We start from the raw sequence: 27,799 nt of genomic DNA, 5'->3' as shown, positions 1-27,799 counted from the left end.
CCGTATGTTGATACTACTGTCTCTGCCCCTCCCCCTTTTGATCCTTTTGATCCTATTGTGGAGTTCCTTCACGCTAAGAACAGAAAAAAGTCCTGTATTCTTCTACTTTTGCAAATATCTTCTCCAGCAACCGCTTTGGACTTATAACGGGTACATTTGGAAGAACTATGGTGTTTTTGGACATTTCTTCAAAAATGGACCACCATGTGGACATATTCCATAAGCACTGCGAAATTATTATCGACTTTCCACTTAACTCTGTAGTTTAAGTTTGTTGTTTACGAAGCTGAAATATTATTTTTCGTGCGAGTGTTTTTTTTGTGCTTTCATTTTTCTTTTTTAAAAGAGAAGGAGTAGGCCTGATCAATACAGAGACTTCATATCCAAAAAAAACCTTATATCTACATGGATCTAAATTTCAGCATTTCAAAATCCTTTGAGATTTTTGGAGATTTGCAATCTAGGTCTCTTGACAGGATTCCATTCCCTCTTAAAACTCGAAAATTATCAAAATAAGTGGAAATATTACTAAAAATAGAATACATTTTTGTTCTTCCTACAGTATTATCCATTGGAATAGTCTTAGCTCTTGCCCTGTCATTATCATAACTGCAACGGCCAAAGATGAAATTATTTAGAATTCACACATACCGAAATTTAAAATACATAGTAGGTTAAAAATGTCCAATTCAATTTTTACCTGACTATGTCCAGATATCCTCTAGAAGCAGAAACATGAAGTGGAGTTCTAAAACGTTCATCAATACAAGACGGATCCACGCCTTCTTCTAGTAATGCTGAAACTTTTTCAACGTTATTAAGAGTAGTTGCCATCAGTAAACTTTTTTCTCTCTGCTTTGTCTTCAGATAAAACCATTCGACACTGCCTGCTGAATATGGCTTTTTGAATTTGCGACTAACCAATTTAAAAGTTCCACTGCTATCACCATAAGGAGTTTGAAGACTGGGTGGACAGTCTGAAAATATTCAATCAAAAGGATTTCAGTAACCAAAGACAGGAAACGACGTTAGGCTAGTGGTAATAGAAAAAAAGACTTTTTCAAGATTTCACCAACACTAATAACTAATTGTTTTTAGTGCAGCAGAGAAGAATATTTCAGAGTAAAATAAACGACCGAATGCAACAAGATCCAAACAATAATGAGTAACTGAAAAGAAGTAAAACGAAATGTAAAGCCAGAAACCCTTGGCCGTTTGGTGAAATACTAAGAAACTTCTTCTTTTTTTAATTTCATTTTTATTCTGAATCATTCTTAGGCTTTTGCTGTTTTTTAGCTCTTTATTTTATTCTAGTATTTCTTGTATCACTGAGAAGGCCTTACTCCTTATGCTGACAAAATATTAGCAATTTAATTTGTGCCATGGTCATGCCTAGTCTGAAGTTTTTTTTATTGGTCTGAATTATCTGTTTTTAATTATATGTTTTGTCAAAGCCGACCGATTTGACAAAATCTTAATCACTCGCAACATAGACGATTTTTTCCATATATTTGTTTGTTTTGCCAAGCAAAACATGACTTTCAAAAACTAGAGTTTCGACCAATTTTATTTAAAGTTGAAAAAACTCCAACGCGGAAGAAATTCGAGCCAATTCGAAAGATCAGGGCTTCTGAAAGTTTATTTTAGACAATGAATTTTATCTGAGCTAGAAAAACAGAATAATTATATGAAAAATAATTGCTGCAGAGATAAATCTTACGACTAAAAGAAATACCTAACTTCATTTTCGTGTGTTTCCACAAAAATATTCAGTTTTTTATCTGATTGTATTGTAGCCTATCATGTCGATTGTATTGTCTATTGTAGGCTGCCTTATTTTCTAATACGGGTGTTAAAATCTAATTCTCGATTTGAAATTCCCAGTTCGTGAGAACTAATTAAGTTTTACCACTTTAAATAGCCCTCATTTTTAATACATTTTTAATAATTGCTGTCTTTTAAACTGATTTCTTTCAAATATACAGAAATATAATTCGACTAATCAAAAGATCAAATAAAGCAAAGTATTCAACTTTCAGTAGTCCACAGCACAGTTAAGCTTGAATAAAAACTACAGTAGAAATTGAACGCCATTCTGACCAATATAGGACTCTCCCGTATAGGAAAAACGTAACTAAAATTGAATGTAAATACTTATTCCAATGAAAAACAAAACCCATGTTTCTGGGGGCAAACTCCAAAAAGTATCCTAACTATGACATCAAAACGAATATAAAATAAGCAGAAAAAAAATTTATCCTGTTATAAGGGAAGCCGCCATCCACTTAATCGCCTTCCTTAGCTCTAAAGTTCATTGCTAACTGAAGGCAATTTAGGGCGGAAAAATATAGCCGGTTGGTAATTGCAAGTGTTTTATTTACCGAATCGAAACATTTGAGGTCCATTTATTTTTAAAGCAATCATAGGCAGCACCCTCTCACATGCACCTCACCCCCCCCCCCCGAATTCATCATATCAAAATTCCAAGATAGTCATCTTGTTCAGCATAGTTGAAAGGTCAAATAACTATGCCTCTGGGGATGTCAACCCCTCCCCTCTCTACCCCATCCCTCAGGACAAGGTCTGTAATTAATGCAATTAAACCACAGTTCACATATAGTTTATTTGTTATAAGAAAAGGGAGACATGTTTGACCATTGGTGTACAAAAAGGCCAAGGGCATTCAAGTAAAGCTTTCAGGGAATATTGAAAGGAGTGTTGAACTAAATCAAAACACAACATGTCCATGCAGATTGTCAAAAGGGCTTATCTCAGGAATGACTTAGGGTATTAAGTTGGAACTTTTAGGGAATGACGCATCTTAAGAATGGCTTAGAGCAGTAAATTGAAACTTTCAGGGTATGATGAGGGTGATGTTCAACCATATAAAAGGCAATATGTGAATACTGCTACTTCTACTACTGCTACTAGTTTTATTTTTACTCCAAATATTACTACTACTACAATGGCTACTACTACTAAGGCTAAGGACAGTAAGGTGAGAATTAAAGGGAATATTGAGGGGGAGTTAGGATTGAATCAAAACACACTATGTGCATACAGGTTATCAAAAGGGCATATGAGTAATATCACAGGAACAGCTTAGAGTATTAAGTTGAAACTTCCAGTAGATTCTGAGAGGGATATTCAACTATCCAGAAGACAATACAAGCATACTACTACTGCTGCTACTACTACTAGTATAATTATTACTACTAATACTCTGACTACTACTACTACTAAGACTACTATTACCACTAAGACTAACAGTATGAAGGTGAAGATTTCAGGGAATATTGAGAGGGAAGCTGAACTAAATCAAAACATACTGTGAGCATATAGGTTGTCAAAAGGGCATATCAGAAATATCTTAGGAATGGCATGGAGCATGAAGTTGATACTTACAGGGCTTGTTGTGGGAAAATCCTAGATGTTGAACTAACCAAAGGGCAATATATGCATGCTACTACGTATTACTACTTCTACTACTAGACCTACTACTTTTACTAATACTACAAGAAGTTCAGGCAATATTGAGAGGATGTTGAGCTAAACCAAAACACGCCATGTGCAAGCAGGTGCCAAGAATGTCCCAGGAACTGCTTAGGGTATTAAGTTGATGCTTTCAGTGTGTGTTGAAGGGAATGTTGAAAAAAAAATTGCTCTGTGCATACTAGTACTATAGCTGCTGCTACTGCTACGATTATTGCTACTATTGAAGCTAAGGGTATAAAGGGGAAGCTATTAAGGATTGTTTAGGGGGATTTTGAACTAAATTAAAACACACTATGAGTATGCAGATTGTCAAAAGGATGTACCAGCAATATCCCAGGGATGGCTTAGAGCAGCAAGTCCAAACTTTCAGGGTATATTGAAGCAGATTTTGAACTAACCAAAAGCCACTATTTGCATACTGCCACTATTACTGCTACTACAATTACTTCTACTAGTGAGGCTATGGTATTTAGTTGAAAATTGTCTGGGAATGTTTAGGAGGGAGTTGCAACTAAATCAAAACACAATATGTGAATGCAGGTTGTCAAAATGGCATAAAAGCAATATCCTAGGACAGGTTAGAGTATTAAGCAGAAACTTTAGGGTAATGTTGAGGAGTATACTGAACTAACCAAAACACACTAAGCACATGTTACTAATATTGCTACTATTACTGCTGCTACATCTACTACTTTTACCAAGGCTTTGGGTATAAAGGTGAAAATTTCAGTGAATATTTAGGGAGATTTTTGACTAAATCAAGACACACTATGTGCTTCCAGGTTGCCAAAAGAATGTGTGAGCAATTTCTCAGGAACAGCTTAGAGCATCAAGTTGAAATTTTCAGAGTGTGTTGAGAGAGATGTTGAACTAGCCACAAGGTACTGTATGCATACTGCAACTACTACAGCTGCTGCTACTTCTGCTACTACTTCTACCATGGCCACTACTACTAAGACTAAGGGTATGAAGGTGAAACTTTCAGGAAATGTTGAACTAAATCAAAAACATACTTTGTGCATGCAGGTTATGAAAAGGCCATATCAGCAATATCCCAGAAATTATCTAGGCCATCACATTTGAAATTTCAGGGCATGTTAAGGGGGATGTTGAACTAACCAAAACTATATACATCCTACTACTATTATTTCTACTGCTAATAACAATGCAACCCCTAAGGCTATGGGTATTAAGGAGAAACTTTCAGGAAATGTTGGGGGAGGGGGTTGAATTACTTTAAAACACGCTTGTGTGTACAGGCTGTCAAAAGGGCATATCAGCAGTATCTCAAGAATGACTAAGAGTATCATGTTGAAACTTTCAGGGCATGTTGTGGGATATGTTGAACTATTAAAAAACCACAATTTACATACTACTACCACTGGTAATAGCAGTACCACTACTTCTACTACTATTAGTACAACTATTATTAAGGCTAATGGTCTTAATATGGAAACTTTCAGGGACTGTTGAGGGGGATGCTGGGCTAAATCAAAACACACTATATGTATGCAGTTTATCAAAGGGGCAAATCAGCAATTTCTCAGAAATGGCTAAAAGTATTGAGTTGAAACTATCAGGGCATGAGGATAGGAAGTTTAACTAGACCAAAATGGCACAATGTGAATACTCTTACTGCTATTGCCACTAATACTATTAATATTATCTTTACTAATACTCCCAATGCTCCTACTATTACTTCTGCTGCTAAGAGTACTACTATTGCTAATGCTAGGGGCATTAGTAAAACTTTCCGGGAATAATAAGAGTAGTGTTGAACTGAATAAAACAAACTATGTACCTGAGGGTTATCAAACGGTTGTATTAGCAATATCCCAGCAATACCTTAGTGTATTGAGCTGAAACTTAAAGGGCTACCAAAATTACTATCACTTTTGCAACTACTTCTACTACAACTGCTGCTAGTTGCCCTCTTAATATCTCACTCCATAGGCCAAAATCTGACTTGTTTCACTGAACACCTTGAGGGCAAATGCTATAACACAAGAGCAAATTGATAAAATCGTAAATTATTTTCACAGTGTTTTGATAGTGCAAAGGACTCTATTTGTAATAAATTTGAGAAAGCTTTTTTTTTGAAGATGAGCAGAAATACATTTAAATAATATTTCAACCATAAAACTACCATAAAATCACCATCAATAAATAAATGAAACCTGAAACAAACAGAAATTACAATAAATAACTGAGTCAAACTCAAAATGAAAAGAAACTAAGATGAGTAGGGCTAACAGCCCCCATGCTTTCTACAACCAAGAACATAATCTGTACTTTACTGAAAACAAAAGAAGTTTTAACTTTAATAAAAAACAAATTATTAAAACTTTCAGGAATGAATATCAGCATGAACATTAAACTGCCAATCTATATTCATTAGTTTTTTTCCATAATCTTGATCATGGTGGTGATTTCTTTTTTTTATATTATGAGAAGTAAAACACATACCTCAAAATTAGGATTTCAACCCAAAATGCTCTTTTCAAGATAGCTTTTTTCTAATTTTAACTATTGAAAGGTCAATTCTGTTTTGGATTCTTCTTTACTGTTGACAATATCATTGTCCTCATAATTTCTGACTTATAGGCCCAGTGATTTGATGTCATGATTGATGTACATACATGGTATTTTGTTTTCATGTGCTAAAATCATGGTTTTTGCATGTGATTAAAAAATGTGACAAAATATATTGTGTAAAAATGGTCTTGATTGTATGTTTGAGTTGGCTCAGGGTCTCAATCTATGCTGGATCCCAAAAGGAGTGTAGTCATGTAAGACTTTCTGACTAGACCCCGACGCCGCGCCGAAAAGTCGGCGGCGCGCCACCGAAAAAAAAGCGGTGGCGCGCCACCGAGCTGGCATTTGCGCACAGACGCCGCCGCGGCTTCTCTCGGTGGCGGCGTAACTACTCCGCTGCCGTGTTTTTCGCTCTTTTTTGCTTATCGATATCGTCCACCGGGCTTCAAACGTCATCCTGGCTAATCTGTTTCTTAAAGATAAATAATGTCATCTTGGGCTCGCCACGTATATCGGTTCGTAGGAAGAAGAAGAAGAAATTTTTCTTGAAACAAAAATTCTACAATCATAACAGTGTAAGAAATGTCCTTCTAATTTTAAAATTAATATCAGTTGCTATTGAACCCACTAAAGTTATCTTCGTAAACTTTCCCTGTCGCAATAGGAACCCGTTCCTTAGAATTTCTAGAATTAGCTACGTTGTTTGAGAACAAAGGGAAGATATCTTTTATATAGCGGGGGACTGACCATAGAGTCAGTGGGTGTTTTGGCTTTGCTCAAGCTTGTTTATGCATGTAGAATGTAAGTCTAATATGTTCCTTGCTCTTTCTTAATTTTATTATATTAAAATCTTAGTAAATGGATATATATATGTATATATATCCCATTCTTTAATATTATTATTAAATTCTTTTAAGCAGGAACATATTAGTCTTAATATATTAGTTATAGTGCTTGCTTTCCTTTAATAATAATAAACTTTACTTCTAGCAATTATAGAACAAGAATTGATCTTCGATTATGAATCATAATTATTGAACATTGAGTTTATATGAATTAACTATTAACTAAAAGGTTATCTTCTTTCATAATAAAATCATAGTTTTTCTTATACCTGTGTTGTGTTGTTTATTTATTTTCGATGGTCAGGATTTTATCAAGATATATCTCTCATTTGGTACATTTTGTCTATTGTGGCTTATTTTGGGGATCTCGGGTCTCAGGGCTGAGTTTGGGCATCGTTTCATCACCATGGCACGCCCCCCCCCCTTACAAAATGGTGGCAGCGAAAACGCGATGCGATTCTATTGCATTAAAAGCGCCTCTTTTTAACGCTACGCTTAATTTTGAGAGAGCAGAATCTTGATTATAAATCCTTTTTGTTGATTTTTTAATACTTAAATTACCATAATTAATTGAATCCCTTTAATTTTTCTTCGTCTTCACTGCTTTCCTGTACGCTTATGCTTTTTTTTAGATTTATAAAAATAAGACTAACCGCAATAATAAAAACTGTCAAATAATATTTGGATATTGCTCAATTTGGTACCCTCATAAAGGAATTGTTGGTTGGTCGAGTATAGATAGTTTCCTTTTCCTCAGTTCCAGTTCACTCAAACAGGATTAGTTGGTTGCTTAAGTTTGGTAAGCTATAATTAATTTCTCCCTAAGTAATGTCCCTACCTCGGGAAAATGATAAACCGGAAGCTTCAGCCCTTGGGCAAGCTTCTAATGTTAATACAGGAGCTACGCCAGCTCCAGTACTCCAACATGTAGCTTATAGCATTATCCATTGTCCATTATAAAAAGAAGTTCATTAAACCTCTGCTTTTCTTAATAAAATTTCACCGACCGAAAACATTTAACATATTATGCAAGTTAGACATGAAAATAATGAGCCGGTCGTAGGATTTTTTTATGCGTATTAATGCAGAATTTGAGAGCTACTCTTCTTTTGTTAAAAATGTTCCGGGAGTGCATGCCTCCTTTCAGGTATTGATTTATTTGAATAAGAGGCCTTTGAACAAAAAATTACATGAGAGTATCAGAAGATTTATTCGCAAAAAAAAAAAAAAGGATTGCGCAGATATTACACAAATATTTTAGAATGATAGTTTGTAAAATAAGACACTTAGTCTTTTCGGGGATTTTTGGTAGTTGACAATTGCCTTTCGCCGTAATCCTAAAGTTCAAAAATATGGAAGGACTAGACAGTCCCTTTCACTTTCGTGAAAGGACGTTAGAATTTTGAACCAAGGCTTAGGATTAATCAGGTTTAATTACGGATGAGCAGATAGGTAAGTATGAGTTATTTCAAAAAGTATAGATGTTAATCTATTTAATAAATAAAATATCTCAATTCTTGATGGCGATAATTTAATTATTGTTCAAAAACCAGAATATGAAGAATTTCTTACTACTTTTAAACTTTAAAAGTAAAAAAATAATTGTTTTCAGAGAGCTAGTTCAATTGATCTTAAATAGTGACAATTGCTTTTCTAAAGAATCGTCTGACCAATGTAAAAATAATTTAACGGGTTTTAAGCCTTGATGAACCACTTGAAACATAATTTAAACTACATAAGCAGTTTAGAATCCCTCATTAAATGTCTTTGTGATAAAAGAACATTTATAAACTAAGCTGAAATCCAATATAGTAGAGGAAAGGGCATATCCTTTCCCTTCTCCTCTTTTCCTTATAAGGAAACATTCTGTCAGTAAAAATGAGGCTCTTAATAGAGAAAATACTCGATTTATAATTAATTTACGTAAAATTAATAATAACATTGAATAAAGCATTCATAATTCATCTAAATTATTAAATTATCAAAATTTTTCTAAAGGACTGTTCTTTAGAGAATTTTAACTTCAAAGTGTTTTTTTTCAAATTTCTATTGATGAAAGGTACCAAAAATTCCTTTCGTTTTTATCACCTTTAACTGGCCGCAGCCATTGCTACACAAGAATACCACAGGGAAGTGTATTTGGGCCAAAAACTTTCGCTAGCTTCATGGATAAATTATTTCTAGAAAGTAACCGTTCCTTCATTTTCATTTATCTTATGATATATTTACTAAATAAAACCTAACCTAATGAGCGTTTATTTCATGTCAAGATATGTTTCAGGCGTTTAAAAACTCATAACAATTAGTTATTAGCTTCTAAATCATAAGTTTTAAAGAACATATTCCAGTATTAAGATATTTCGTGTCGCCTGACAAAATTAGACCTCAAGTATACAAATTGGTTGCTATAGAAGAACAGAAGGGCCTGAAAATATTCCTATTTTTAAATTATTTGTTGACTCCTCTGAAAATGGAGCCGGGGCTGTTCTTTGTCATGAAAAGGATGACGGAAGGATGGAAGTCGTTTTTTTATTTTTAGTAGAGTTTTCTCTAAACCAATTTCCAAGCAGTCTTCTATCGTTATGAAGCCATACGGCTTATATAAAACTCTGAAGAGCTCTCAGATTCAGTATTATTTGGAGAAGATTGTGTAATATTTATGCGGATGTTAAAAATTTAGATATTTATGTAAAGATTGGGATCTCTCTAGAAAGATGTACCCGATGTCATTACTTATTATGGATAATCCTTTATTTACGCATGAAACATATTCCTGAGATTAAGATGATACTTAATATTTTATCAAGGTCAAGTCGAGAGATTATAGACAGCAGTCAGACCTTATATCCGGTTCTTAACGAACTAGAAATTTTAGCAGCGGGCATTTTTTTTTTATTAGTAATCCTAATGTAGATTACTTAGGTCTGCAAGCTGAGGAATTAAACCACGGACAATTACGCGATCCCGAGACGAAACTTAATAATAATTTATTGAAAGAGCCAGATGTGTTAAAAGACAACCGTGCTCAAAAGAGGAGCTCTAGATATGATAAGCCTGCCAGGTTGTAAGTGGACACTGACCCCACATTCCTGGTGTGAACCAGGGACCCAGAAGGCCTGCCCAATCCGCGGTGAGCATAGTGTCTACCGCATTTTAATTTTGATGATATAGATATTGAGAAAAGAATATGGTATATGATAAAGTCTCTTGGTGGTTTATTCTTGTTATTAAAAATTAGTTTCAATTGATGACGTTCTGTATAGAATAAAGTATGCTCCGAATAACCATTCTAGGCTAAACCAAAAAGCGCTCTCTTAACCATCTATTTTGATAAGTTTGCCTAGAGTGATGATTCCAGGCAACTAAAAATTATTTCATGATTATTTATTGTTTAGTGGCAAAACCGGCTACAAGAGAACGTTGTGAAAACTCAACAGTTTGTGTTTTTTTTAAAATAAGGGCTTGGTTATTAAGGAATTTGTTGTTAATTTTTAATTGTGTACCGCGTAAATAATAAACAGAAAAAAAAAAAAAAAAATATGCATATACATATATACATTTATTTAAACCTCTGAGAAAAAAAAGTAAATGACTAAATTGCATTTTTGTTTGGGAATTGACGGATAAGTTAATTTAGTTAATTATGCTATTGTAGCAAAAGGATTCCAATATTATTAGGAAACCACAAATTCATAAGACGAGAAGTTTGATTCCAAATTAAGAGTGAACTGGTCAACTGAGTATGGTCACTGAATGAAGATTCAAAATTGCAATTCATTAGAATTGATCTTTTCTTGCTTTCTTCTCTTGCCCTTAGCCCAACGGAATAGATGTAGCTAGTACTTAACTTAGAAAGAGGGTGACGGATTTAGTTGTGATAGATGGTTTGGTTATGTTTTAGCTTGATGTTTGTGTTTTGTGTGATTCTTCCCTAGTTACTTAGTTTCTGTTAACTCTTAAGCACCGATTAAAATAACAATAATGTATGTACTAATTAATAGAAAAAAAATATATCATTTAATAAGTAGAGTATTTACCTCTAAATAATATTTGACTTTTTTTAAAACCTTTTACTTATAAGAAAAGTAATAGTCGTTTGTTGTCCTTATTATGTTCAATGGTCTTCAAGAAAAGAAAAGGGAATAGTGTTGTAAAAAGGTTCTAAGTTCCTTAATGACACGATAACGCACGATCGTAGATGTGAGGAAAATAGACCCAGCACCGCAAAAAGATAAAATAGTATTAAATCATTAAAGGCTAGCGAACAGAAGCTACCTTCAGCTGATAATCTTCTGTAGGAATAGTCTTACAATTTTCTTGGTCACTTACTCATTCAATAGCGTTGCTGCCTAAAATTCAATTGAATTTCTTTTGCTGTATACAAATTATGTATTTAATTCTGTGTTTCAGTGTTTTCTTGTCTTATGATTTATACTTGTAAAGGCCCGCGCATTGAGTGGGACGACCATAATAGTCTTCTATGGATATTCGAAGATATCAGCATAATAATAACTTTAAAAACTTTACGCAAGCTTATATTACAAGGTCGGATTTGTAAGAAATGTCCTTCTAATTTTAAAATTAATATCAGTTGCTATTGAACCCACTAAATGTTATCTTCGTAAAACTTTCCCTGTCGCAATAGGAACCCGTTCCTTAGAATTTCTTAATTTTACAATAGGAACCAGTTCTTAGAATTTCTAGAATTAGCTACGTTGTTTGAGAACAAAGGGAAGATATCTTTTATAGCGGGGGACTGACCATAGAAGTCAGTGGGTGTTTTGGCTTTGCTCAAGCTTGTTTATGCATGTAAGTCTGATATGTTCCTTGCTCTTTCTTAATTTTATTATATTAAAATCTTAGTAAATGGATATATATATATATATCCCATTCTTCAATATTATTATTAAATTCTTTTAAGCAGGAACATATTAGTCTTAATATATTAGTTATAGTGCTTGCTTTCCTTTAATAATAATAAACTTTACTTCTAGCAATTATAGAACAAGAATTGATCTTCGATTATGAATCATAATTATTGAACATTGAGTTTATATGAAATAACTATTAATTAAAAAGTTCTCTTCTTTAATAATAAAATCTTAGTATTTTTATACCTGTGTTGTCTTGTTTATTTATTTTCGATGGTCAGGATTTTATCAAGACCTCACTCTCACTTGGTACATTTTGTCTATTAAGTCTTATTTAGGTTATCTCGGGTCTCATGGCTGAGTTTGGGCATGGATTCATCACCATGAGAAGACCCCCCCCCTTACAACAGCAACCTTATAAGAAAATCGAAATATATTTTCTTGTGATTATTATCTCTTCTAATCAGCAGTTGTACTAAACCAATTCTGCTCAAGTCATCCTCCGGGCTATACTGTGGTGTTTATCCTCCCCATAGTATAGTGTAGACGGATTGATATCATCTATTTTCTCTTCTTGTTTTGGTTTTATTTTTGTGTTTAAAGCTTTTTCCAATAGGCAATGATCAGAAGTCCTCCAAAAAAAAAAGTACGCCCAGATCCAGAATCAAATTCCAGTGAAAGTGTCATAGTGAAAGATACCCATCCTGGCTGGTCAAGCACGCTATCTCAAAGTTCTAATGATAGCTCCAATTCGGAGAATAGGACAATGATAAGTGTAGGGGCTAATGTAACCATAAATGATGATAATGGGTTTCAAGAGGTCCTCTCTAGAAGTTCTAAAAAAGGAAAAAAATCTCCCCAATTAAAAGCATTTCCCCTCTCCCTGCCCAATATCCTCCCTCCAAAAACTTAGAAATTTACCTTAAAATTACTCCCACTACCCCCTTTTAAAGAAAAATGATCACTGCAATAAGAGTTGCAATTTTTAAATTGCTAAAATCAATATTCTCTCTTAATATTAACCATGATGGATCTCTGCTAATAGCTGTAGAAGATCAGAAATCAGCAGATACAATAATTACCCTTAAATCCCTTCTGAATACCCCAATTATTGCATCTAATTGGAACCCAAAACAATCAACAACAAAAATAGTAGTTTATAATGTTCCCCCAGAGATATCTACTCAGGAGTTGAAAGAAGGGCTCTCAGATAGGGCTGGACACACAATCCCAGTTGAGGATGTTACCCAACTTGGAAATCCTAACTCTAATGGCCTAAAAACTAGTAGATCCTTCTTATTCACACTGAAGGATAAAATTGATATCCCAGAAAAATTATTCCTTTTTGGGCAAATCAAACCACACAAGGAATACAAACCTAAGCCTATTCAGTGTCAGAAGTGTTTCAAACTGGGACACACAACCATCAAATGCAATGAAATTCTCCAAGAGTGTAGTAATTGTAAATCTTTCCATCCTAAAGAGCTGACAACTTGCAACAACACTCAGCCTACATGCATCAATTGCAAAGGCCCACATGAATCTACAAATAAATCATTATGCCCTGCATACAAGAAAAGAGCTCTAACACTCCAAATATCAACAGAGAAGGCCATCCCATACCCCTTTGCAGCAATGGAAGCAAATGCTGCCCAACAATACCAAATAAAGCCTGTAATGAAACCAACCAAAACCCCCAAGTCGAATGCCCCCAATGCATCAAGCACCCCATATAAAACACCATCTTCTAAGCACCCTAGCTCAAATCCCTATCAGAAGGAATCACCAAGCCAACAAGCCTCCTTGTCCGGTGAGATGAGGCCAGCCTGGCCCTCCCTCCAAGAAGAAACAAACCAGAAACACTACCAGGAATCAATCCCTTAACCAACAAACAGGATGCACTACCAAAAATGCAATCCCCAAATATATGCTTATTCATTCTAAACTGTAATGCAGTGCAGGCCACGAACATACATCAATTACAGAAAACAAAAATTATTGCAGAATTGGCAAAAATGTACATCCCAGATGATATGCTCATTCAAGCAAAAAAAAGATCTTGCTTTACTTTTAACAAAGCTGAACATTGATACACAGTCATATGAAGAATAAATCAACAACACAACATTTATCAATACTCCAATGGAATGTAAGATCACTCACAGATAAAAAGCTAAATGAACTAATATCATTTATGAATAATAATTCTATTAATATTGCTTGCCTCCAGGAAACTCATTTAACCCAAAATCAAAAAATTAAGTCTCTGGGATATACTATCCTGAGAAAGGATAGATCTTCAGAGAGAAAGGAGGTGGTGTAGCTTTATTAGTTAATAATAATATAAAATTTTGTGGCATTAATTTTCCAGATTTTGAAAATGATTTTGATGTAATTGGTATAAGTGTTTGGCTGAATAATTTAAAAACCTACATAATAAGCTTCTATAACCCTAATGGCCAAACTTCAGATGCCAAGGATTTCTTTAATTATATAAATAATTCTAATATGCTAAAAAATATCATTATTTGTGGTGATTTCAATGCCCACAGCCTTTTGTGGGGGAATAAACCAGCAAATAAAGCTGGTAAATTTATTGAGCATATAATAATGAATTAGTGTTAATGTATAATGTTGTGAATTATGTATAATGTCTGTGAATTAGTAATAATGAATAATGAATTAATAATGAATATAATAATGACTTCAAATAATAATGAATTAGCTGTTGCTACCCCTCCAAACCTGAATACATATTTCAACCCCAAAAGTGGCAAATTCTCCACAATTGACCTACAAATTGTGTCTTTAAATTTTTTGAACAAAATTTACATAAATAAAGTTGATAGTCTATGTACAGACCACTTTGCTATAGTTTGCTCCCTAAATGAACCTGCTGAAACTTCATCTCATACCTCCAAATATATCAACACTAAAGCAAATTGGTCTATTTTCCAAAATAAGCTAAATGATGAAATTACAAGTTTCACCCAAAGTTCATGCATTTCTAACACAACAGTTGACACACATGCTGAAGCCTTGACATCTTTACTAATAAATACAGCTAATCATGCTATCCCCAGGACAACACCTAAGAAAACATTCCATTAACAAATTCCTAAAGCATGGTGGACAAATAAGTGCCTAAATAAATGAAGGATAAAAAAGGCAGCTAGGGCAGAATTCACAAAAAAACCATCACCTACTACATATTTAAAAAAAATACAAGCAGAATCTAATCTAAAAAGGACTATAATAGATGCTAAATATAAATACTGTAATAATTTTGCAAATAATATCTCCAGAGAAACGCATGAGCCAATTATACATAAAGTCATAAGCCACATATGTGGGAAAGACTTCTCCCAACCCACTCCTGTATGAGCTTATACATAATAATACCCAATATGACAATGATAATGAAAAGGCTAACCTATTTTCAACTCTTTTTGTTAATAAGCTAACATCAAATAATCAAAGCAAACTGTCCACAATTCCTATGAACCCTAGTTACCAACCACGCCCAGGATCCGAGTACATAACTAATCCATTTTCAATCCAGGAATTGAAGAATGCAATTAATCATATTAGGTCCAAAACTAGCAGCAGCTATGACAATATACACCCTACATGGATAAAGAATCTCACACCTTCATACAAACAAGAACTACTAAATTGTTATAATCACGCTTGGGCATCTTCTAGGTTCCCCAATATATGGAAATGTTCGTCCCTCCTACCACTCCTACATAAAAATAAACCACCAGATCACCCTGAGTCTTATAGGCCCATAATGATTACACCTGTGATGGGGAAAATAATGGAGAAAATGATTTATCACAGACTCCTCTGGTTTGTTGAGAAAAATAACATGATCCCACACACTCAAACTGGATTCAGGAAATACCACTCCTCAACAGATGCTTTCATTTTGCTAACAAATGCAATAAATGAATCTTTCTCAAATAATAATATCCTAGTAGCAGCTTTCCTAGATTTTGAAGGAGCATATGACAATGCGAACCACCAAATCCTTTTAAATAAACTTGCAAACCTTGAGTACCTCCTAAGCTAGTATCCTTTATTAAATCCTTCATAGAAGTGCGAAGTTTCATTGTTTGTGTTGGTTCAGCCTCTTCACACCAAAAGACAATATCCAAAGGCCTACCTCAGGGAGCAGTCCTCAGTTGCCTCCTTTTTGCCCTATATCTCTGGGACATGAACCTACCCCACACGAATCTACAATATGCTGATGATCTGGTGCTATGGTCATCTGGCAACACCTTTCAGATAGCACAGTCAAATCTGCAAAAATCTCTTTTCCAGTTTGAAAAATTCTCTCAACATTCAGAAGATTAACTCTAAATAAAACAACTATTCCAGAAGATAATAATATTAATTACCTAGGTCTCATGCTTGACCAAAAACTTAATTTCCACCTCCACATTTCAAACACAATAAAAAAATGTTACAGAAAAGCAAATATACTAAAAAGACTTCTTTCCACACCCTGGGGTTGTAAGGAGAAAACCTTACTCCAGTTTTATAAATCACATATAAGACCCCATATTGACTATGGGCTCATTGTCTATGGTGCGTGTGCAAAGACCCAGATGCAAAAAATTAAAACAACACAAAATGATGTAATACGTCTCATATTTGGTCTTAGGAAACCCACAAGCACCAAGTTTCTGCTTATGGAAAGTGGATTAGCAACAATAAGGGAGAGACGTAGTTTTCTCTAGACAAAACATCTTACAAAAATTGAATCAAGTAGCTCACACACATTACATAATTGGTTAAGAAATCCAGCCATGTATAGAGGTATTGCAGATGAGTATGCCAATATTCAAAAGAAGTTCCCTGTACCAGCAAAGTCTATTGCACCTACTTTACCCCAATCCACTCCAAGGAATTGGTCATTTCCCATAATAAATACTGAATTTTCAAAATGGAATAAAGATTTAACCCCCATTGCTTTTGTCCAGAATAAATTTGCAGAACTTAATACAATTACCTATAAAAATCTCTTCCAAATATTTGTTGATGGGTCAAAAATGAATGAGAAGGTTGCAAGTGGTGTTTTCCTTCCTCACCTGAAAATTGCGATGGGCGAGAGATTATTTAATAATTTATCTATAATGTCTGCTGAGTTAAATGCCATAATCATTGCATTAGAACACCTTAAGCAAAACCAACCTTTGATTGAAAATTCGAATAATATTATCATCTATTCCGACTCTTTATCAAGCCTTGAGTTGCTGGCCTCAGCTCCTCAATATAAGTTGGACATTGACACTTATCATTGTCACAGTATTATTGATAATCTTGCTTCAAGTGGCATAAAAACTTACTTTCAGTATATTCCTAGCCACTCTGGCATAAGTGGTAATCATCAGGTTGATGAAATAGCAAAAAATGCTATAAATATTGACCAGCCAAGTGGGAGACCAATCCCAATTAGATATTTACCAATGGAGGCTATCAGATATTAATTTTAATAAGATTAATCCTATCCTTTCCCCCTTTCCAAATAAGTATCTTTCTAAAATTTATCATAGAATTCGTTCTGGAACAAATGGACTAAATTTCCTTGCATTCTCATATAACCTTTCTAATTCAAGTGGTTCAATTCCCCTATCCCCTCTTTGCAGGCATTGTAATATGAATAATGAAACAATTGACCATTGCCTATTTGAATGTAATATGCTGACGTCTGCACAACATACCTTGCTTTGTAAACTGTTAAAATATTTCAAACACCACAAAATCCCACTATCAGCCAAGAGCCTAGCCAACTATACCTGCACACAGAGCATAGAAATCGACATCTATCATCTTATATTTGAACTCCTAGAGTCGAAAGATCTGCTGAAAGATATCTGAATATATCTAATAAATATGAGGCAATCAAGCCAGTAGCTCTGTAGCCCACAGAGTGAAGCAAAAGGAAAAGGGCTCAATAGTTTTACTGAAAAGCCCGCCTGCTGTTAAATAGAAGAAAGATTCTACCTTCCACTTTAAGATTCTGTTCATTTTCTTTCTGATTTTTTGGATGAAAAGAGGTAGGTAAAAAAGCATTAGGCAATTCAGGATGTTATTATAGGCAGCGCAATCGCGCTGCCTAAGTAAAGAACAATGCTGGCACAATGTATTATAATTATTTTTTCCATACCAGGGCAATTCGTATCGAAGGAGTTGTCGTAGAAACTTCGAAAAGGGCTCATTCGATTGGAATAGCTAGTGTCCTTTTTAATAGTCGAAAGTGATTGGAAGGCAGCTAACACCCCTTCCACGCCCACCATTTCCCCAAACACATCAAATCAAAATTTTAAGATAGCCATTTTATTCAGAGTAACTGATTTCCAGAGAGAAAATATATTTTTGAGGAGGTTACTCCCCCACAACCCTTAGGGCAAGGGTTTTAAGTTATGCCCTGGGGGTATATAAGAACGATGTTGGCAAAATGTATTATTTATTTTTTATTTTTTCCTTTAGACCAGGGCACTTCGTATCAAAGAAGTTGTCGTAGTCCGTCCCTGGGCAGCAGAGGAAATCCGTCAGCGCACCTCAAAGCAAGTGGAAGGGTGTAAACACCACTGAGCTCCACGCCGAGCGATTTGGTGGCCAACGCGCTCCGGGTGACACGCAAGACTGGGGACCTTGCGGTCAACTCTATTCCCAAGAAACATCGATGGATCTGAGACATAGAAGAAAAGTTGTAACGGCTACGGCGTCCCCGGCAAGCGACGCGGCCCCTGTATTGGCGCGGGTGTCGAGATTTAAACAAGCCAACCATACTACGGCGTTCCCGGCAGGCGACGCGACTTCGAATATGGCGGCGAAGTCGAAAAATCCTTTTCATGCCATAAATCTAGGAAAACCCACTAAAGTCATTAAACAGGCAAAATCTAGAATAAATGTGGGATGCTGGAATGTAAGATCCATCAAACAAGAAGCCACGCAAGTTTTTCTTGTCCATGAGATGGAGAAGTAGAACATAGACATACTTTGCATATCCAAGACCAGAATTTCAGGTTCTGGCTCCATAGTTATTACAGCTCCTGAAACGCTACATCAATTCCATTTTTTTCTACTCTGGAGTAGAGGATAATTCGGGACTCCACGGAGTTGGTTTCATCATGAACCAAAGAACCAGAAATGCTCTCCTAGAATGGGAACCAGTCTCCTGTAGACTTCCTAGAATTAGACTAAAAGGAAACCCCTCAAATGTGTCGATATTTTCTACCTATGCCCCCACCCGTGACACTGCTGATATGACCAAGGATCATTTCTACGGCGAGCTACAGCAGCTGTCTTCTTCTGTTGCCGCACGTGATTACTTGATTGTTGCTGGAGACTTCAACGCAAGAGTTGGTCCGTCTGACCAAACCACAAGACAAGTCCTGGGAAAATTTGGACAAGGTCACAGATGCGAGAATGGGCAAAGGTTGTTAAACTACGCCTTGATGAACCACCTTGTTGTCACCAATACCATATTTCAGCACAAACCTAGCCACCTTTTAACTTGGCATTCAAATGACGGTGTCACTAAGGCTCAAATAGACTTCATTCTCGTACGCCAGCGCTGGAGAAGCTCCATACAGGACTCTCGCTCTTACAACAGCGCGGACACAGGCTCGCAGTCTGGGTCTGACCACAGGCTTGTTACTGTAAAAACTTTTCTACGTCTTGCAACGCGGAGAAAAAACAAGCCCAAGGCCAGATTCGATATCGGTAAGCTCCAAGACAAAGAAGTTTGGCAGGCCCTCAATTTGGAACTGACTAACCGATTTGACGCCCTCAGTTCTGATGAAAACCCAACCCCCGAGAAGAGATGGGAGACCTTTAAAACAGTGATGACAGAGACTGCTGATGAGATCCTAGGCCGAGCAAAAATCAAACGACAGCACTGGATTACCGCTAGGACCCTGTCAATAGTCGGTGAGCGAAGACAATAGATGAGCGGCCCTAAAGAAGAAACAAAAGTGCTGCGCAGACAGGTAAAACGCTCTGTTCGTCTGGACCGCCGCCAAATGTGGGAAGATGCTACCGTGTCGTTAGAGAAAGCAGCACGCTCACATGATACCCGCAAGCTTTACCAGATTCTGAAAGAGTCCGTTGGTAAGAAAGCTGCTGTCTCAGAAATAGTCAAAGACAGATCAGGAAAAATCATCAGTTGTCAGAAGGAGCGCTTAGCAAGATGGAAGGATCACTTTCAGATCCTCCTAAACCCATCCCCATCATCCGCCCCTGATGTTTTCCCACCTGCCGTTTCTAAAGAACCCTACGACGTCGAGCTGGATACACTGACCAGAGCCGAAATACTAAAAGCGATCAAGACCCTGAAGAACCACAAAGCCCGAGGTGAAGACGGCCTCCCCCCGGAAGTGTACAAACAATGCCCTGAGGTCACTGCTGAACAGCTCCATGGCATTCTCGAAGAAGTGTGGAGGACCAATTCTTTCCCAAAAGATTGGAAGACATCAGTCATTCTCCCTTTCTATAAGAAAGGAGATAAAACCAAATGCAAAAATTACCGCAGAATAAGTCTTATAGACATTGCAGTCAAAATATTCGGGATCATACTCTTGAACTGCTTCAAAGGGGCAAGGGAGGAAAGAACCCGAGAAAATCAAGCTGGCTTTCGGCCAGGTAGAGGCTGTAGTGATAATATCTTCGTTTTTCGCCTCATTATCCAGCAGTTTGAAAGGTACAATCTACCCCTGATCTTGATGTTCCTGGACTTCATTGCCGCCTCGACTCTGTCACTCGCCAGAAACTTTGGAAGATCCTAGAGAATGACGGAATGCCGCTGAAGTTTGTTGAACTGATGAAGGCATACTATGACGCGTCAGTGAGCCGAGTTCGAGTCTATGGTGAAGAAACTGAGGAATTCCTGGTTGAGTTCAGAGTAAAACAAGGGTGTGTCCTCTCTCCGACTCTGTTCAATTATTGCGTCAATTGGGTGCTTGAAAATGCACTGTCGTCCTATCCAGGAGTTCAGATTGGACAGAATCTTTCACTGACTGACCTTGATTATGCGGATGATGTTGGCCTCCTGTCAGACACTGCAGAAGCTCAAAACATGCTTGACAACGTGGTGGCCTGGGCAGACCTGATCGGCTTGAAAGTCAGCACAGAGAAAACGAAATTCATGGCTATTAACCACGACACAGGATCATTCACACTAACTGTCAATCAAGTTCAGCTTGAAAAAGTCAAATGTTTTACATACTTAGGCTCCCAAATATGTATTGACGTATCCTCCGACGCTGATATCCAACAGAGAATACAGAAAGCGCAGACAGTCTTTGCCTCCCTTCGGAACCCCTTATGGAATTGCCGCGAAGTCAGTGTCCGAACGAAAGTTCGAATCTACATGGCACTAGTCCGCACCGTTCTCCTTTACGGATGCGAAACATGGTCAGTAAAACTACAGCATGAGAATACGCTGAAGGTGTTTGAGCATACCTGTCTGCGAAGAATTCTCAGAATACAGCTGTGTGACCGTATCTCCAGCGCGGATCTACGTCAAATGTGCAATATTCAGAGAGATGTTGCGCTCACTATTGAAGAACGCCGTTTGAAATGGTTGGGCCATGTTTTACGGAAGCCTCCAGAATACTTGCCTCGCCAATACTTCTAGTCGAGCCTATTAGCTCCTCGAAGAGACGTCAAGGAGGACAGAGGAAAAACTGGTGGAACCTGGCCAAATCAAACCTTGAACCTATCAGGGGATTCAGAAAGTTTGGACACAGATGGTCAACTCAGTGGCTTGCTTTTGCAGAGCAGCTGGCAGAAGATCGCTCAACATGGTCCAAGAAGGTCTCCAAGATCATTGATGCCAGGCGAGGTGGAAACGCCTGATTCCCGCCACAAGTAACAAGGAACAAGTAAGTAAAGGTGCAGTTTAGTTCCCTCTGTAGTGTAGGGTGCAGCAGCCCTATGGTAAAGGTGCAGGTTAGTTCTCCCTTAAAAAAACAACTTATTTCAGCAGATACAAAGAAGAAGCCCATTTGCAGCATTCTGTGGGACCCCAAGGTCCAATGCTAGTATCAGACCCCACGAGTGGCAGTTTACGCTTGTCAAGTTCTGGCTGTACCGGCCACAAGTGCCCCAGCTAAACGGCTTTTTAGCACGACAGGACTGATAGTGGCTGCAAAAAGATCAATGGCTCCAGGCAGAGTGAACTAACTCACTTTTGTTACATCAATTGTTATGGAAGTGATGTAACCGGTGATTTAAAATTATTGTTAAGCCATGGTATCTAACGTGTATACAGTGTTTTTTTATGTTGTTATTTGTTTTTTTTCACTTCCTTTTCGTATGTATTTGATGAACAGGAGATGTTTGAACTTCAAACTTTGAAAGTTATACACACATTAAGCCCAAATCATTAACAAGAAGAAAATGACCAAACACGGGATTTTATAGGAACAATGCAATGTTAAACATTAACACAATATAGGTTTCCCTGGGTCTAGTGGCTAAAAATGAGGATTCTACTTGGTCTGATCAATGGTGAGCATAAACACTTTCAGCACTGCCCAACAAATTACTGTTTTGTCATATTGTTCTTGTATGTTTTTAGCCAACCATTTAAAAATCCTTACTAAAATCAAGTTGAGGTTGAACGTGCTTGGTGAAGTTGGATTTTATTATTATTTTTAATCAGAAAAATTGGCGCGCCGTGGCGCGCCGCCGGTCCGAAATCGGCGGCGCGCAGCGGCGCGTCGCTGCCGACACTAAATCACACATTCGCCACCGTCATGCCGGCGTGGCGCGGCTTCGGGGACTATTTCTGACATGAGTAATTCATTTCTCTCAAGGTAGGATTAAGACTGTAGGGGGCCATTGGACTTAAAACATTGTGAGAATCCTTACATAAATCTGTTGCAAAGTGAGTCCATATGGGAGATCCTCATTTAGATACTTTATCTAATGAATGGGACTTGACACTGCAAGAACACTTATCTTATCAAATAAGGGCTGAAAACAAAAAGATACTCTCTCTATTGTACTTTCCTGTTCCTGGGATATATTAATAACTAAGGCTAACTTTTGACTATGCCTAACAAAATGAGAAAACATAGGACAATGATGAAAGCCAAGGAAAATTTCAGCTAGGGAAAAAGAGAAAAATGCAAATATTTTAGCCTTGACCTCCACTCAACCATCCTCAGTGCCTGAAAACTAACAACAAGAGTATAGTCACTATGACAACATAAAAAGGTAAATCAATAAGAATACCAAATAGAGATAGGTCCTTTTATTAGACAGTGAAACAAAAATATAAAACAAAGTTAGCCTTTGTTTTATATTTTCGTTTCACTGTCTAATAAAAGGACCAATCCCTATTTGGAATTCTTATTGATTTGTCATAGAAAAGGCAGTGTGGTCATGGAGAATAATAAAAAGGTAAAGTCTAAAAATAAGAAATAAATACAATAAGCAATTTCTCTAGAAACGGTTGAAGGCCATCTGAAAAATGAGTTTCTCTTTCATTGCTGTTTGAAAAAGCACCTCTTATTTTTCAATTTTGTTTCTAAGACTTTATGTTCTCTTATGGACTTTAATCTGTTTTTCTTTTCATTCTTTCTTATAAGCCAAAGATGGCTGGTGGAGACCCTGGCTAAAATAAATGAATTTTTCTCTTTTTTTACAAGCTTGTTTTCCTCAATTTTCATCATTGTCCTTTAGTTTTGAGTTTCTCTGCTTATCTATTTTCTCTTTTCTTCATACTAGCCTTTTGGGTAACAAACCATGCCTTGATCTATAAAATGTCACAGTAACACACTCTATACTAGTACCTTCTAGAGGAAAACTGATCTTAAATGATTCACTTTCTATACCATCAACTGTCTTTTCTGAATTGGACATGATGTTTTCCTGTACCATAAAAATATCACCACGTCCACAATTTTGTGTCAACTTTAATGGCAAAGATGAATCTAAAATAAATAAGTTTATAATATTAAAGGAGCATAAGATAGCTTCCTAATCCAAGATAAAAGAAAAAGAAGTTAATAACCATACTTGTGCAAGGGGAGAGTATGCACTCTCACTTTACCCTGAAAATGGGCAGGGGGAGAGGGTAACATCACAAGAATCATTCTAAAGTAATAACTTACAAAAACTGAGCATATAAACCTCTGTTTTGGAGAGAGGGGCTTTGAATCCCTCTGGGCAACTCTTCTGAGATGTCTGTTCTGCATTACAATGTTTATATGGAAAATAACCAATCTGTGTTTCAAGAAGAATCATATCCTTGTCAGAAAATACAAGTTGAACATTTTATTTATTTTTTTCTTTTTTGTCTGTTTAGAATATTGTTTTAGGGTAAAGGGACCAAAATATTTGTTCTTTTTTTGTCAAAACGAGTACAAGTTCTGTCTTTTTCTTTAAGCTTGTTGTACAACAGGCTATTTGGCTAGTATAAAATAAATCATTTGAACTTAGGCTTACTTTTTTTTTGTGTTTGTTTTTGTATATTTGGTCACTGGCTTTTATATACTTGCTGATATGGGTTCAATATTATAATACAAAAAATCTGACTTATAGAGAGCATCCTTAATCAAGAGTGCCAGTTCATGAAATTGTAGGGGGAGCGGGGAAATGCTTTTTATAAATTTTGTATGCCTGTTACCTGATGTGCTTTTTACTTAGTATAAATTAGCCAAATTCTATTGACTATTATTGATATCTTTATGTTTTTGTACATAGCTGCCAGGTTTTAAAGAGACAGATATGCACACATGTGTGGATTTGATATTGTAGCCAACATTTCCAAGCTATTTAGAGTAACCTTTATCTGGGATGCCAATTCACCATATTGTGGAGAGGGGATAACAAGGTTTTTTATCAAAAAGCTCTGTGACAAGTATGAAATTAGTATTTAAATATACATCTGTATGCATACAAGTTTTCTGCACTATAGCATAGCCCAAAATTTCCAATCAATTTCAAGCATTCTTAAACTGGGCACTAGTTGATGGTATTGTAGGGAGGCAAGGTTTTTTTTTTCTCTTTTTCATGTCTATTGTCCAACAGGCTCTTTTGCTAGCATACAACAAACCAGGGTACTTTGGTATTAGCTGGTACCCATGCAATATACTGTATAGGGAAATGCTAAAGGAAACTAGTCAAATGGGTATCTTTTAATAGAGAAATGGATTGCAAACCATGGTTTGTGATTGTGTTTACAATATTTAGACTATTGTTTTTTGGGGGTTTAGGGGGAAATAGCTACCTAGGTTAGGTTATATATTTGATATATGCTATGCTTTACCCTCCACCCCCCCTAATGTGCAAATATATAGCCCAAATTTTTTTCTAAACTATTATATTTCTATCCTATTTTTTTTTATTTCATAAGCGTTAACCAAAGTTGACTTCTTGCATGGGTACCAGCTAATACCAAAGAACCCAAACCAGTTGAGTGTTATTATTTTTTGTGTGTGTTTGTCTTGAATACTGGAATGAGCTGCTTTGTAATGTCATTCAACATTTATTTCTTCCTAACTGATACACTTGCATTATAAAGTAAGCCCACATATTTATCTTTTACCTGGGTATAAAAGCAATCATATTTAACATGCAAATGAAAAGCTTTTTCTTTTTTGCTGGAACTCCCTAGTGTTAGAACAATATCATCAGTCTAAAGTAAAGAGAAAACACAATCAGAGGCAATGCTATAGCATTGTCTATTGTAAAGGTCAAGCCATAAGGCTCAAATGCTTTATTAGGGCCATTCTTTTGCACTAAGATCTCACATCTTTCTGCAAAGATTTCCATTCTTATAACTCATCTTTGTTCTAAGATCTTACAGCTCACTGATGTTAGCAAAAAGTGTGAAGGACCACATCTTTCTGCCATATAGAACAATAATGAGAGAACTTTGATGATATACTCCTCATTGTTCTTAGACTGAGCAGAATGATAAAAGACATTTGGAAAAGAATGCTATAAGATGTAACATCTTAGCACAAAGATGAGTAAAACAACAGCCCTATTATTTTTTTTTCCCCAGAGGGACTTAATATGAAAGGGGTGGTTGTATAAACTTTGAGGGGGCTCATTTGATTGGAGATTTGAAGTTCTAGTGCCCTTGTTAAGAGTCAAAAGTGATCAGAGGGCAACTACTCCCCCCCCCCTACACACACACACCCTTTTTGCAAATGCATCAGATAAACGTTTTGAGATAGCCACTTTGTTAAAAATAGTTTGGTAAATATTTCATTGTTCATATTATTGACTTATGAATAAAGTAAACATACCACTTGATGCTTTTTTTGTGCTCTTTCCAAATATAATAATAATTTTTGTTGGAAATCAATTTTACCCCCACCCCTATATATACCAATTCAGGCCATATATTTGCACATTAGGGGGGATAGGGGGAAAGTTTAAACTTACCTCTCATTTACATAAGAAAACAAAATTTATACTTACTCCCTTAATGTGCAAATATATACCCTGAAATGGTATATATAGGGGTAGGGGTGAAATTCATTTCCGATAAAAATGATTATTATATTTGGAAAGAGCATAAAAAAGGGGTAAATTTTTACCAAATCATATTATTGAGTTACAACTAAAGTGAATATACCATTTGATGCCTTTTTTTATGCTGATTATGAGTATAACAATAATTTCTATTGGAAATGAATTTTAGCCCCCCCCCCCCTATGTATGCCAATTCAGGGTATATATGTCTACATTAGGGGGGGGGGGAAATTTTATTTCTGACGTAAATGGGAGGTAAGTTTAAACAGTATTTATTTAGCCTTGTGTCATCTCATAAGGAGACATGTTAAGAAAACAATTCTTACTTAAAAATATGTATAATGATCCTAGTTCTTATACTATCTAACGGGAGAACCTTTACCATCAAATCTTTCCTCTAAAAATCCTCAAAAGAGAAAAAGTTTCCAAAAATCACCACGTTGAAAATTCAATGCTGAAGTCTTTTGAAATTGCTGCTATAAACTGCTGGCAAATAAATTTTTTTATAGATAGCGTTTAGCACGTGTTTAGCACATGTGTCAAAAAATGTGTTTAAAGAAAAAGTAGTGGTATATAAAAAGGTTAGGTTAGGTTGATTTTCGCAACTGCTATTAATATTTTGTATTTGCGCCACTGCTCTTTTAAAAAAAAAGTTTAAAAAGACCGGTATGAACGCTATCTTCATAGCTTTGCGAGGTCTTTGGATCCAGTGGGAGGTCCATTCAATTCTTTGAAATTCCAGGAAAACATTCACTGACAATCAGGGTTGTGAATTCATAATCAAGCTTGTGAATTCAAAAAATATGCTCGAAAAGAATCTGTATATTAAGATGGTTGATTTTGCACAGCCGTCAGTTGAGTTTACAAACTTTGTTGTTCAATAGGTTGTGATTCAACAACCAGTTTTATAAACTGGTTTCTTGCCTGAAAAATTTATTTAGAATTGAATTTAAAAATTCTGGTGTGAGTTCAATTCCTCCTTCCTATTCGTATTTCGTAACTTTTAAAGGATTTGCATTTACCCTGGAGGTTATCGGCAATCTCAGTATTAATTTTACTCTCTTAACTTTTGAGCAGCACTAAAATAACGCGTTGTTTCATTCCATTGTAATTTTGATAACTTTACAAATGCTTCCTGTTTGATTGATCATGCTCGTTTTCACTGGTCTATCAACAACAGATTTTCCTCGGGTTTCCACAGATAGCATTTCACGCATAAACAGCCGCTTTTGCGTGATCCATCAGATTTCTTTTGTTTTTTGCAGCAAGTTTCTGCGTTACAACGGTTCTACGGCTGCGTTGAAATATTTCTACTGAGCCGTTGAAAATCGCATCCGTTACTTTGAACTGAAAACTTTGCAGAGCAATAAATTTTAAGTAACTGATAAACTAAACATTTTTATCAAAAGTTTTCCATTAAAAATTGACAAAACAACATGAGGGTCCTGTCCTTTTAATAAAAAAAATTATAGATGAGTCCTGGGGGGGGGGGTATTTCAAGGGAAATGATCCAAAGAGATAAGAATTATGTTTTTCATTAGGCAT

At 36.0% G+C, this 27,799-nt stretch overlaps 1 protein-coding gene across 1 annotated transcript in view; it reads right to left on the bottom strand.

Annotated features, from left to right (window-relative positions):
- LOC148956630 (uncharacterized) overlaps window positions 1-26,748 on the bottom strand; it is a 92,420-nt gene extending 65,672 nt beyond the window's left edge. The window contains exons 1-3 of the mRNA XM_089095994.1: window positions 26,637-26,748; window positions 23,560-23,700; window positions 701-977 (exon numbers count right to left, since the gene is read on the bottom strand). Coding sequence (XP_088952120.1) covers window positions 701-977; window positions 23,560-23,647 — 365 coding nt within the window. The 5' untranslated portion in view covers window positions 23,648-23,700; window positions 26,637-26,748. The remainder of the gene's footprint in view (window positions 1-700; window positions 978-23,559; window positions 23,701-26,636) is intronic.
- Window positions 26,749-27,799: the final 1,051 nt, after the last annotated feature.

The sequence above is a fragment of the Artemia sp. Qi Xiang Cuo genome, chromosome 1, assembly GCF_049724085.1.
Source record: "Artemia sp. Qi Xiang Cuo chromosome 1, ASM4972408v1, whole genome shotgun sequence".
Classification (NCBI taxonomy): domain Eukaryota; kingdom Metazoa; phylum Arthropoda; class Branchiopoda; order Anostraca; family Artemiidae; genus Artemia; species Artemia sp. Qi Xiang Cuo.
This window is presented reverse-complemented; position numbering and strand designations above follow the sequence as displayed.